The sequence below is a fragment of the Nestor notabilis genome, unplaced genomic scaffold, assembly GCF_000696875.1.
Source record: "Nestor notabilis isolate BGI_N333 unplaced genomic scaffold, ASM69687v1 scaffold16125, whole genome shotgun sequence".
NCBI lineage: Eukaryota > Metazoa > Chordata > Aves > Psittaciformes > Psittacidae > Nestor > Nestor notabilis.
Window position 1 is genome coordinate 15324 of NW_009928093.1, and position 14313 is coordinate 29636.

The 14313-nt window shown below is 38.1% G+C and overlaps 1 protein-coding gene across 1 annotated transcript in view; it reads right to left on the minus strand.

Annotated features, from left to right (window-relative positions):
- Nucleotides 1–753: 753 nt before the first annotated feature.
- Nucleotides 754–14313, minus strand: part of ENPP1 (ectonucleotide pyrophosphatase/phosphodiesterase 1) — a gene marked incomplete at its 5' end in the record, with an annotated part of 39290 nt that continues 25730 nt past the window's right edge. Inside the window, 9 exons of the mRNA XM_010014375.1 lie at nt 754–921; nt 1739–1886; nt 2615–2747; nt 3755–3835; nt 4829–4964; nt 5738–5892; nt 8667–8718; nt 9252–9427; nt 11908–11995. Of these exons, the coding sequence (XP_010012677.1) occupies nt 754–921; nt 1739–1886; nt 2615–2747; nt 3755–3835; nt 4829–4964; nt 5738–5892; nt 8667–8718; nt 9252–9427; nt 11908–11995 (1137 nt within the window). The remainder of the gene's footprint in view (nt 922–1738; nt 1887–2614; nt 2748–3754; nt 3836–4828; nt 4965–5737; nt 5893–8666; nt 8719–9251; nt 9428–11907; nt 11996–14313) is intronic.

Genomic DNA, 14313 nt, shown 5'->3' on the forward strand with positions numbered 1-14313 from the left:
TCTGGAAGCTCAGAGATATTCCTGAATTAATGTCTTCTGATTTGCAGGTGACTTGATGCATCCAATGCCTGATTATTCTGAGGATGCACTTACATGCAAACTGTGCATCAAATTCTCCTTAAGTGTTGGAGACACCAGAGGGCAGCAACATACCAAAGCTTCCCAGCTAACACGACTTCGGCTAGGTATCTTTTCTGTGTTGGGGAAGCTCCAGTTACTGGTCTAACTTCAGTATAGTTTCTCAGACCATTATTTTATAAGAACCAAAGCTCAGGATATAATTCATGCTTCAAGGAAAATTGGAGTGAGAGGTGCTCGCTCCTTATATTTCAATGGTCACCAAGTATGTAGTTATTTCCCAGATCTGTATTTGTTAAGCATTCATATTTGGAAGTAGAATATTGATCATAAACCATGTTTTATAAACTTTCCCTTTCGAGTTCATATAAAAGATAACATTTTTGTTCGTGTCTCAGACTATGATGATCAAAGGCTGTTAGCATTTGATAATGGACATGGTTCTACCACATTCAAGTGGGAATGACAGGAGCTGCCATCCTGTGTTTCACACATAGTCCACCAGGAGTCCCTGAGATAGAAATACGGCACCCACTCCTCCCTACTGGCATTTTGGTCAAAAGTTCAATAAATGTTACAGCTTATTTAAAAAAAAGAAAAAAAAAATCATTAATTAAAAACAGTCTATTTACAAATCAGTTGTGAAACAGATAGCAACATTCCATAGGAAAAAATTCAGATCCTTTCAAAAGCTGGTAAATATGTTTTTAACTGTAAAATCTCAGCTACTGGCTGTTTTCTGTCTTGATAGAAGCTGAGTCCAGTAAGTAGTTCTATATCTCTGACCCGAGCTGTATGAAACTTCATTCTCTCTTCAACCCACACAGACGCAGACTTTCCATCCTATGGGGACAGAAGAGGAATAAAAGGGTTTGTAAAACATCTTTTTCTGTGACATGTATTTAATAAATTTGCAAAAGACATTTTATAGAGGCAGAAAGCAGTAACTGTTGGTAAACATTTAACGGAGAGCAATGACTTATAAATAGTTAAAAGCTTGCCAGAGTTTAATACTTGCTATTACTTCCTGAAGTACACAGAGTGCGTAGCTGCACCAGTGGAAGTTGGCGATAATGTGGAATAGCAGGTGATGTCCAGCATCTATGATAAAACTATTTCTGAGCCTGACTTGGGCAGCGAGTTGTGTAATTCTTCGCTGTAGGATAGGTCTAAAGCCTTCCCACGCTTTGTTCTGGTTTGTATGGAGCATAGCTATGTGCACTCCAGTCACGATTTCAAAGTTCTTGAACTAGAAGCAACCAATGCACTTCAGGAACTTCTGCCTTCTCCTTTTGAGCACACATTTGACCTAGCGCTGACCTTCCTTGGTGGATGACTCATCTTCTCCCAGAAGCTCTTCATCCTTCTCAGCTGTTGACTGGATATCTGTGCTACAGAAGTCATTGTGTGCATCACACTAATGGTCTCAAAATAGTCTGACTCTACCCTGCTAGCCCTAAGTTTTACTCTTTGAACAGGGAACATCTATTTTCATATTTGAGTATATATACAGGCTTTAACATACATCTGTTTATAAAAATATTGTCTTCTCTCTCAAGGTGATCATGATAGACTGTCCCACTTTACAGTCTTACTAGTTAATTTCCAAGCTCAAGCCTGACTTCAGAAGTATGTGAGGACTGAATAGATGGCTACTTACTGCACAGCTTTCACTGTTGTCTTCTCTGTGAGGTACAATGAAAGACAAGGCATCTAGAGACCCTTCACACTCCAGAGGAGTTTCAGAAGTATTTTTACAACTAGTCAGCACAATGAAGTAGTGAGTTGGAACTGGAACTTCTGAATTACTGGGGTGTCTGAAACACAAAAGATTGTTCTGTAAATCCACCAAAACATACTTACCCAAAGAACAATAACAGCAAATCAGCTATACTCTGCCATATCAATTTTAGCAATCCACTTTTTTAGTCCAAAGAAAGCTTTGACCTTAGGAAAATTCCAGATTACTATTTCGCAAATTCAGTTTGGCTTGTAGGCTGATCTGAGTAACAGGTTTGATGAGGTGTAACAAACTGATTTATCATAAAAATGCCTTAAGAATCCACAGCACACAGAGAGTTCAGTCAGAGTCCAGAAAACCAGCTGCCTGCTGGCTTGAACCAATTTTGCTAACTAGTTTATTTGTATTCACAGCTTTGTAGTGGAACACTGCCAGGTCAGGAAGTGCCAATTGTGCCACCAGGGATAAGCCCATGCCTTGTCTGCTCCTAGAGTCAATATCGTAAGATTTCAGGCTAGCAGACGTTCTTCACATGCAACAGCTTCTCTTACACTTCACCTTCAGAGTTTAGGATGACACATTTTGAGGGTGCATTTTCTCTATGTGCTTGCAGCTTATTTCTTAGCTTTACACTTCTGTACCTGCTTAGGGCCATTTGACTGTCTCCCTGAACTCATATAACCTACCAAGGGCTCATGTCCACAAGATGCTTTCCTTGATAACAAATATCATAATTACTTTTTGACCACTAATGGGAGAAAGAAACAAAGGATTAGAATGTGGAAAGGTTCCCACCTTTTCACCTTTTCTGGAGTATCATAGAGCCCATCAGAGTCATAATCAAACACAGGACCGCTGACTACATTGATACCATTCCTGGCTGCAGCATATTCAGGTAGCAGGTACTGATGAAAGTAGTTCCATAACACTGAAACACAGTAATGGAAGTGGGAAACACATCCGAGGTAGAATCTGTTAATACAACTGTACAGATTTTTCAGGATTATAAACAGACATGATAAGCTAGGAAAATAATAAGGTATATGGGTGATTATATTTCTTAAAGGTTGCATCTAACTGAGCAGCAGCATGCATTGCAGTATCTCCTACCATCATGGTTTCACAGCCACCCTAACCACAAACCAATTGAGGCATAGTGATGCTGCTCCATTGTGTCCTTGGGTTTCTGTCCTTGGAAAGCAAATCACAGAGCAGCTAGAGGAGGGAAGGCAACCTGTGTCTTGCCACACTATCAAATTGGCCTGGTTACCTTTGTCATCCACACCTATGAGCTGGGAATTATCCTACCAATATGATACTTTTAATTACAGTTAAGGGTTGACCTCCACTCCTTTACAAAACAGGACATCTCTTTGTCCAGAGGAAATGCTACAGTCATCCTTCTTTTTCACTAGGAATATGCTTAGTTGCCCTCACGCAAGAAATCCAGGTCTTCATATTTTTTCTGAGACATTATTATTTTCCTGTTTCCTTAGTAACTGAGGCCCTATATTCTTGCCTGAAAGCTCATCTGAGTTTAGAAGACATCCCTGAACTGGAAATTAATTTAACTCACATAATTATATATGGTATCTGGGTTCTCTAGAAGATATTCAGTATAAAATCCCATTTAGGTAGGTGGGAAAATGCAAACTAAGATGCCGGACATTAAATGTCTTGCACTATACTCCCATGTAATGAGCCAGTTGATTAGGAACCATAAGCTCACAGTTGTGGACCTTTTTCACAAGAGTGATAATACTACTTCAGGAAACTTTTCATTGAGGTAAGAAGCCCACAGTTGAGGGAGATCTTATTTTACAAGAGATAGCTGAAGCAGGAATCATTTGCATGGTTTGGAAGCAAGACAAAAACAAATACAGTAGTCTTTCTTATATTCAACTGTGCATACAAAATATGCATACAAATAAATACCTTTAAATGCAGGATACATTGGCACAATGTTGCTGGTAAGCAAGGCATCATACTGATGTTTCTTTCCACCTATCATGAAATCTAAAACAAAAAAAGCAATTAATTAGTTGGATTTGTTACTTCGAACTTTTATTTTCGAAAGACTGGTGTAATAACATGTAAGTGGAGCTGACCTAACTTCACTTTCCAAAGCTGATGTGGGTCTAAGTGCTAACTTCAGCACATGCTGGATCCCATCCGAAATAAACAATCTTAGCAGCAGCAGCAACTGCTCTTGTCAGATGTACATTGGACAAGTTTTTGTGAGATTTAAAAATATCAGAACAGACTTTTCAGTTGTGAGGAAGGGAGTAAAATTCACTTCATGAGCGTCAGACCAATTTGCTCTGACCGCTAAATCTAGGCATAAAAATAGGAGCTCTATTGGAGCTTTGCAAATTACACTTGATGTGGATGTTTAAATAACCTACTACTCAGTACTTTATGCAGTAAAGTCAATGTAAAATGCTTCTAAATCACATCAGCAACAGTTCACAAACAATATAACCACTTCAAAACAGCTAAGTATTTTGTAACATGTTTGAGAATCAGAGCTATGTTCTTCAGATCAATGCTGAATTGCTTCACTAAAGACCATATATGGCACACAACAGTATATTTCAAATATAAAATAAACTTATCAAGGCAGGTTTTTTACCAAGTGAAACATCCTTAAATTTTACATTGGATGTTTCCAAGTAATACCCCTCACACAAAGTGAATTTGCAATTTACTAGCTTGCCAGACTTGACTCAAGGTTTAGATGTTCCTTCCAGTTTCTTCTATGAGGTGCCACTTTAGAAACCTGGTAAATTCCAAAGCTTTTGGAAAGTACTAAGTGACCTTGGACAACCCACCAACTGCTGAAGTGCCTAAAAAGTTTTTCTTTCTCATGTGCTGAAGTGAACTGCAACAACTCAGCAACTACTACTTCATACTCTGATTAGTTATTGAGAATACCTATAAAGGACTATACCTACTACATTGCAAATCATTTAAATCAAATATGCAGTACAATGAAGGCAACATACATACTTGGAGGAGAAAGGAATCCATAAGTTAGGCGAGGATGATTGTTATAAAACCAACATGTCTGGTTATGATTAAAAGAAATACGAACATCCTTGTGTAAACAGCTGGAGGCATTTTCTATATCAGAAACCCATTTGTCCTATTGGCGAGAAGAAAGTATCATCAGTAAAACAGATAGTTAACATACAATAATTCTCTTCGGTGTAGGGGACTGAAGAACTCAATATTTAGCTGCAACTGCCTTTAATGACGTGAAGGCACTTAACTAAGATGCAAGAAATGTTCCTCTTTTGTCAGTGGAAAATGAGCTCTCCCATCTATTTCATATATTTTGGAAACAATGTGAACTGCAGCATTTTATTCTAGTTGAAAGTAACATCTTCCAAAAGAGAACCTAGAGGTGCCCATTAAAGATAACCTGATATACTGTAAAGGTACTTGTCTGTTCAGACTAGCAAAGGCAGCAAGATGTGTTAGCAATCTCTCTCCACTTGGCCACTTGTTCAGATTAACTGGTTGCTTCATGCCACTAACCTCAAAGTGTTTAGGATCAAGCAAAGGATCCTGCCACATTACAAACATTTCTTTAAGACCATGAAACTGGTGTTGAGACCAGGCTTTAAGGACGGCACTGGCAGACTGCTATGGCAGACCTACACTGCCAATCAGTAAGCCAGTGCAGACTCATAGGGCTTCTATATCAATGACAATGGGCTCCTCACTTTCTGGTGGATCTGCTTGTTCTGAAGGCAAAGCTGCATCTCACTCCAAGAAGCACTAAAGAGTCGTATTAATATAGGACAGTGAAGAAAAGTTCACACACAATTCCTCTTTTCATCACACATGGTTCTATTTAGTCCCTTGGAAGATAGTATTGTGAGCAGATCTAAGAAGCATTCAGGAATAACTTACATCTTTGTTAACAGAGTACGCACTCCACAGAGACATCCTGTAGTCCTTACTGTATGCACTCACATAGCGGTAATGGTGAAGAAGGCAGTAATTATGGCTCTTCTGCAGAACCCTGGGCCGTCCATAGGGCAAAGTAAGTTCCTCTGTCTTCTTAACTGTGGCAGAAATAGTGCTTTTTAACATTTCAGTCAATATTGGTTATTAAGCATCTTCCTCTTTTATACACCTACAGTTGCCTCAATTTCCAATTTCCAAACAGAGAAGTCACAGTAACTGATGACAAAAATTGTCATTCTTATATCAAAAGCATAGTTTCTATGATAAGAAAATAAATTACAAAGCCAGTATAAAGCAATCATTTAAACTTAACACTGTACAAATTAAGCTTATATTTAAAACAAATGTTTGCCATTTATAAAAGGAGATGGATCTAAGTTGCAAAGTTAGAATCTTTGTTGACTTTGTGTTTTAATTTAAATATAACGTGGGATCTGCTTTTAAGTAACACCTAGATAGAACAGAAACCAACTGTGGTGTTTTGAAATTTGCCGAGGGGACTATTTTAGCAGAAACCACAAAGTCATATGTAAAAGTGACATTTAAAGGACTAAGAAATAGAGATATAAATAAACAATACACTGAAGGACTGGTTGAATTTTCTAACGTGCAAGGACTTGCTTTATAATGAATGTGATAGTCAAAGCCTTTCTTCTCCCTCTTTCTCATGGACCACCTCTCTTTATAAAGTTTATATACAGAGAAAGATATCTCCAAATATTTTATGCACAATACTGCACAGAGGTTTTCACAGACTCTTGCCTAAGGCATTGCCTGTTTGTTGGCAAACTACTGCATCCAATGAAGAGTGAAGTCTTTCTTTTAAAACTGTACAGGAAAGAAGCTATGTGGAATCAGCAGAGGGTATGTCATTAGACAGAAGCTGAAAAGTAAGGCAGAGTTAGCAACATAACTACTTTAGAGTCAATATCATTTATCTTAAAGAAAAAAAAACAAAGAAGTAACAAAACACAGTCATAAGAAACACATGCTTTTGCAATTATTTGCTGCAGTCAAATGTCAGTAGAATGTTTCGGATTTTAACCCCTAAGGTGCATTTCAATTTCATCAAAACATTGAATGTTTACATTTTTGCCAACTGGAAGCAAAAAGAAGGTTTTCAAGTTTTGAATTCTCTGATGTAAAATACAAACTTGAGGAAAACCAGAATTTCATGGAAATATGTTAAAACAACAATATTACTTTGCCTTTGAAAATTCAAGTATTTCCAATCATTACAAAACTGGAATTATAAAAAAAGGTGTAAAAATATGTGTTCCATTAAACAGGTCACTACCAACCACAAGTTATGCAGAACTACGGTTTCAAGAGAACTGTTTTAAATGGGGAAACAAATAGAGCAATGAATGCTGCAGGGTTTTTTTCCCCACAGTAATTCCACAACACAAGAAAATGTCAAGATTATTACATTTATTTCTCACCTATGAGGGAAAAACTGAACATTTTTTTGTAAGACTAAAAATGCAGTTGATATTATGTTGTTCTTACAGGCCGTCAGGTTATGACATTCAATGAAAGAATATGCAAACTGAGGTAATTAATAAGTTCTAAATAGGCTAAGAACCATCTAGGTTGGTTACTATAAATCTTTTATCTGTGATAATGTTTTTTGTATCTAATTAAAAGTGTTTAAATTCATCAACTTAAAGAAATTATTGCTATTAAGTTAGTCCTGAGCCACTTCTCACTGATAACCTAAGCCAAAATCCTACTGTTTCATAACCATAGGTTTAGAGACTTAGGCTCCTATTTGTACAAAACAGAACTGAAGTAGGTTGTGTGCCTGGCCTTGCCATATTTCTTCAAAGCCCGGTTAGCACTCAAACATCCACCTACACATCAGCAGTCTGTTCCTGTGAAGCCATCTTACATGCTTCGGGGAAAACACACTGTATTGTACTAACTGGATTTCATTTTGCTGTTCTCGTGAGTGTTAATTCTAAAAAGAGTTATTTTTAAAGGGTACTGGGACACATTTTAAAAAGATGTGCTGTTGTTAGTGGAAAAGATTCAAGAAAGCTCTATCTGCTCTTGGTGCCAGGACAAACTACACAAACTAACAGAAGCCTTAAATCAGCCCTGAATAAGCAGCAATCACTGGATCTTGTCAGTTATTGGCATTTAAGTCCAGTGAGCTACAGTGGGGTGTTGCCAAATACAGAGTTTATCTGCATAAAAACCAAGGTTTTATGAACACACATGATGCAAGGTCTCAGCCTATTTCTCTTTCTGACAGCCTAATAATCTTGATTTTCTTTTAAGGCATTAGCACTACAGGCTACGTTCTATTTTGACTTATAGTTTTCATGATTTATTTATTGTCTTACCTGCTCCATGCTCAAAACAGTTTATTTTGTTTTACAAGTCATGAGCACATCTACAGGATTGCAAACTGCAGCTCAAACATGGTATGTCAAATGAATGGAAATAAAGCATACATAAAACAAGCAACAGCTTGAGACCATGCAACAACCACATAAAATACCCCTTGTGCTTCATTAAGAGTATTCTGCCATTGTAATGTCAGTATTTGCAGGGATTTCCTCTCAGGTGCATTCCCCATATACCACTTTTGCTTCCCATCTTGAAAAGCTCATTACTTCAGTGCTAGAAAAGTCAAAAGTATCAGATAATACATATGCCATAAAGACACATGCATAAGGATACACACTTATTTGAGAACAAAGGGTTCAGTAGGACTGTATATGAAAACCTCAGAACTGTAATCCTAGCAAGTATTTCAAAGAATCTTTATCTCATGTACTTGAGAGTTGCTCAGAAGTTTAATAAACACTTATAATAATTCTTACATTTTTTGTTACAACTTTATATTACTATCTAAAGTTCTTACCTTCTGTTTCAGTGAGATTTAAACGCTGATGAAAATCCCTTACTGGCAAGCCCTATAATTATAAAGCAAAACCAATGAGATTCTACTAAGTGTACTACAAACATATTATAAGCCACTACTACAATTGAAGTACTGAATGTAACATCTGCCTCACAAGTTGTCCCTGTACAGAGGGATATGGACATCTACTGGAGAGGGGCTATGAAGAATTTGCAGAAACAAACTGGTTTTGCCACAAGCAAATCTACAGCTTTGAAAACCACAGCCCAAACACACAAGATTCACAGAAGGGAAACTTCATCATAATTAAGTAAAGCATGCAAGAACTGAATTTTTTCCCCATCAAAGCTTGCTTCTGTGGCATCTTCCAGGCTCTTCAGAACTGAATATGACTTCACATAAGCAGGCTGCAAAAATGAACATACAAATATAGGCTAGTACCCACTAACCCGAGGCAAGATTTCATTTTGAAACCAACAGTACAGAACTGCCCAACTAGTGGATAAACACAGGAGACTACAGAGAGTTTCACTCTTTGAACACAACACAGCTGTCTGCCTCCGCTTTAACAATTTCAGTGCTTACCCCTGCCCTGCAAGAGCAGCCAAGGCTCACTGAGAAGGCTCTTTGTCCCACGACAGAGCATTCAGAAGGATGGCTTGTTTCTTTGGGATGTTGGGGGGTGTAAACAGGATTCCTTAAGAGGTGGTTTAGGCGTCCATGAGTTCCATTGTTCGGGGCTGGTTTCAAATCAAGTAAATCTATGAAAGAATTCAAGTGATATTAACAGGATTAGAAAGACTGTGGTACACTGCTGATTCTATTGTGATTACAAGGATGGGAGAGTCAATAAAGCTGCACTGCTTGCTGCTCATAACACCCAAAAGGGAAAACACACACGTTCTTAGCTAGGGCTTGCAATAGTATTAGTCTGCTTGTAAAGAGGAACAGAACGAGTGTAAAAAGTGACAGAGGTTGACATCAGAGGTGAAGTGAACTTCCAGCATCCAAACTTGCAGTGGGGGACAGAACGGCAACCTCAAACACATGAATCTAATGACTACATAACCATTGGAGCTCTGGGGAGTAAGTTTGGGGGATTTTTGGTTTATTGGTTTTGGATTATTTTTTTTATTTATTATATGGATATTAAATACATAAGCATCACTAAAGAGTAAAGCCATAAAAGAACCTAGGCAGAACGTAAGTTTCTGCTTATATCTAAAACATCACTTACATTTAAAATTTTAAAATTCAAAATTGTCACCAAAGTAGTCTAACCACAAATACATTTCTACCCTAAATACCTAAATCTGTCATTGAAGGAACTTAAACAACTAGAAGCTATCTAGACAAGACAGTTGCACATATCCAGTGCTTGCACTTTAAGTGCTGAGATGTTGGACAAATGGGAAACACTATCTCTGGCTGCATTTTGCAGGAAGGTGCAATCAGGCGCCTCCAGGAGAAACACTAGAGCCCCAAATGACATGTGAAAGAAGATGCATTTCTGCAGTCCAGAAGGCATTTAACCCCTGAGCAAGGAAATGGTTGAGTAAGTCACCTCACTTCATTCTCTGTCTGGAAGCTAGTGTGCTGGCTTTTGCACATCCTATTATTCTTTCTACGCAGGATAGAGGAAATCTAGACCTTAATGACTGTATGTAAAACATCTGATCTGTCACTGAACCTGCTTCACTGGGATGCCAGTTAGAACTTTACCCCTCCCATGCAGAATATGCAGGTCAGGGTCACAAGAAGGTTCAAGATCAACTGTGACATGAGAAGACAGCAAAGTATGCAAGACTGCAAGAGGCAGGCTTCCTGACAATGGCCTGTTCCCTATCCCAGCAAAGAATTTTAACACATGGTTTCAGCGTGGTATACCTGAATATCGCCACTGATCTCAAGCATGTGCAGTGCTCCCATTAAGTGCTTTCTGGATCAAACCCTTTGGTAATACTTTGTCTCTCACAGAAGCGGATGTTAGAGCAAGTATAGGTCCTGGCAAGAGAGAAAAGTAGGCAGGAAATAATGCAAAATAGGTGAAGACCCCAAGGCAAATAAATGAACAGGAAGTGGTAGAACTAGTGATAAACTTTTGGAGAAATCATGAAATACAGAACAAAGAAGGGTCAAAGGAACAAAGAGTCACAGTAACATTGTGCTTGAGGGGGGTAAAAAGGGCTACAAGGCATTGAATTTCCAGAAAGAAACACCACTTCTTTGGTGCAGTGTACTGTACAGTGTCAGAAAATAGAGCAAAGAAATCTGTGTATGGAGTGGGCTATCTGCAATCCTCAGATACAGAAGCAGGATTCATGGAACAGAAATCAAGCACAAATTCTAGAGCAACACCACAGAGGGTCAAGAAATGGGAAATCTGACTGTTACAGAAACGGCTAGCTCTAGAGCAAGACTCCAAAGCAATGGGAGTAAAGACTAACAAGACAGTTGCAGTCCATCAAAAGATCAAAAAAGTGTATTTGAAAGTCCTGTTAAATTAGGCAACAAAAATGGACAGGGAAAAAAACAAATCTAGTATTAAAAGGTACAATACATAAACTGAACATCTGAAACATACAATGATGAGTCTGGGAGGAGGTTTATTAACAAAAAATCTGAAAAAAATTTATCTGAACTAAAAACTTATAACTAAATTAACTAAAATTAAAAATATTGTAAAAGGAAAACAACAGATAAGAAAACACATGACAAAAATATAAGGAATTGTTCAAGTTCAAGTGCATAAAAAGCATTTGGCTGGCTCAGGTTTTCTGGAAATGAGCTGCCTGGCAGCTGCATCCATATCCATTACTAGGCTTGATACTTATTGTTCTGTCTGAATAAGGTCACCTGAGTGATTCATCTGATAAAGGCTCTAGCTAGATGTGAGAGAGAAATATTCATTCTTCTTGATGGTAAAGAGGTTGTGAAGTAGTCAGTTTTAGCAGTGGTGAGTCAAAGCACCAGCTCTGGAGCAGCCAGAGGAGTACACAGGATGACCAATGGAAACGAGAGAAGTAAGGTGGCCTGACCATTAGATCCTAAACAGCCGTTAGTCATTTAGGAAGCTGGAACTTTCTCAGAAAAACAAGCAGCTTTTTATTTGTGAAAATGAGCAGTGAATTTTAAGGACAACCTTCTAAGGGCACTTAAAAACCTGTTATTAGAAGATTTACAATGCCCAAAAGACATTATGTTTTACTGAATAAAGATGACCCCCATCAACTGTACTTACCACACATTAAATTATATACTTCGATGTTTTCAAATGGATCAACTTTAGTATGAAACTTGAATCCTGGTCCAAACCCAATAAAGATAGCCTAGGATTTACAGAGGAAAAAAAAGTGGAACTCTGTTTAGGACAAGTTGAAATGGAAAATATCTTCATACTCAGAGGGCATTTTCTGCCACGAACCTAATCTTTAACAACATAGTATGGATCAAGTCAAAAACAATTTTGTCTTAAAAAAGTAAACGTGTAAGAATATCTTTTTATAGTAGTAAGAGTATCAGGAAACCTGATTTTGTCTCATTGCTTTTGAAAATTTGCCATCAGCCATTTATGATGTACCTTGCTCTTCCCTGATTTTGAAGAAGTTAAATTCTTTTTCTTAAATGCTTTAAGGAATTTAATAAACAGAAAATGTTGAGCCAAAATAGCCATCACATTTCATGCCCTATAAACAATGTGGAAGCTTTTGACTTAAGGCTATAAAAACATCTGTTGGTAGCAATGCTTTAAATGGTATAAGCAATGGCAAGATCCTAGGCTTCTATGCCTGGTTTGCAGCTGTTCTTTCTTCTTGCACCACTTCCCGAGCTGTATTGGCACAAACTGTTGTGTAACCATACAGCAAACCTGACCCAGGAACACAGCCAGCTAAAAAAAAACCTCTTCTTTCCTGCTGCCTCTTTTCCTTCTGATTCAGTTCCCCAACCTACTTACCACTGCAGCCACACAAAGCTCACACCCTCATAAAGGAGGGTTTGCTGCAGGAGTAAGAACAAGGAGGCAAGGGAAGCAACTGCTTAACTCAACTGCTGCCAAAAAAACCCTGCTTTTAAACTTACCCTTAGATATTCATCTTATTTGTGGTATCAAGATACTGAATGAGTGAGTGATGCTTTGCACTCCATAACATCTTCCTGTATAAGATCTCAAAGTTCTTTCCAATGCAATTGTCTCAGACTTCATAGCTGTATGGCAAAAATAGAGGCTAAAGCCTCTAACTTCTTTTTTTGAGATTAAAGCATAATTCAAGCTGACGTTCTGCAAATGTTGATACCGTAGGCTAATAATTTACTTGACAAGCCTAATTTGAACCAGCTGTTGAACTAGATAATTACAGAGCATGAAATTCATGCTGCTACAGCGTTAGCCACAAAAGGATAAATTATATTTGGTTTAAGACCAATTGGGGTTTTTATGACCTGACAATCCCAAGCCTGGCAAGAAGTTTGAATAGAGTCAACCTACCAGAAAAAAAGTTACACAAGTCAAACTGTAGAAGAGAGAATATGCTAAAGCTGGCATTTAGCATCACATGGCCTTGCTGGTTGTAACCCATTACCAGGTGCCCTATCAACAGGTTTTTCATTGTCAAATCAGGGAAGAAGAGTACCACTGGAAGGGTAAACCGAAACAAAATTGGCACTGCTTTTGGCTAGCAGTTTGATGCAAACACTACATAATTCTACAAGACACTTAAGAGAAATCTATGCTTTACATAGACTATGTAGGTTTCTTCCTAAAAGTTGTTTTCAGTAATTTTTTTTAATTCAGGGTTCTCTATCTATAGATGTGTTTACACATATTCACTGTAATAGTACCAAGTACCTCATAACTATTAGCAGACTTCATCCTGAAAAACAGCTTTCTCAAATAAAAAGTATTGCTTTTCATGTTTTCGTGTAGACCTCATAGCAGCCTTCCAATATCTGAAGGGGGCCAACAAGGATGCTGGGGAGGGACTCTTCATTAGGGACTGTAGTGGTAGGACAAGGGTAATGGCTTTAAACTTAAACAGGGGAAGTTTAGGTTAGATATAAGGAAGAAGTTCTTCACAGTGAGGGTGATGAGGCACTGGAATAGGTTGCCCAAGGAAGTTGTGAATGCTCCAACCCTGGAGGTGTTCAAGGCCAGGCTGGACAGAGCCTTGGACAATATAGTTTAGTGTGTGGTGTCCCTGCTCATGGCAGGGGGGTTGGAACTAGGTGATCTTAAGGTCCTTTCCAACCCTAACTATTCTATGATTCTATGTTATTGATAGCAGAAACTAAAGCAGAGGATAGGTTGACTTCCCCAAATTAGATGGAGCTGCCTAAGAACCTAATTTCATGTTCCCTATGATGTCTCCACAGTTCTCATTAAAGAGAAGAATTTCAGGACTCTCCTTATTTTAAGCAACTGACATGCTCTCTCCTGTTCCTCAGAACAGCAATGCATAATCTATCATGACACAGCAGAATTATGGAGTTGGGAGATAATTTAGTGAACTTTTGCAAAAAACTGGATCAAAAGTAATTATGTATTTTCTGAAAGATGCTTGTCTGACCAGTTGTTAAGTAATTCCTTTGGTGGAAGCTCCACAGACTTCCAGGCCAAACTGTTGTACTCGTTAATGGTTTTTAAAAAAAA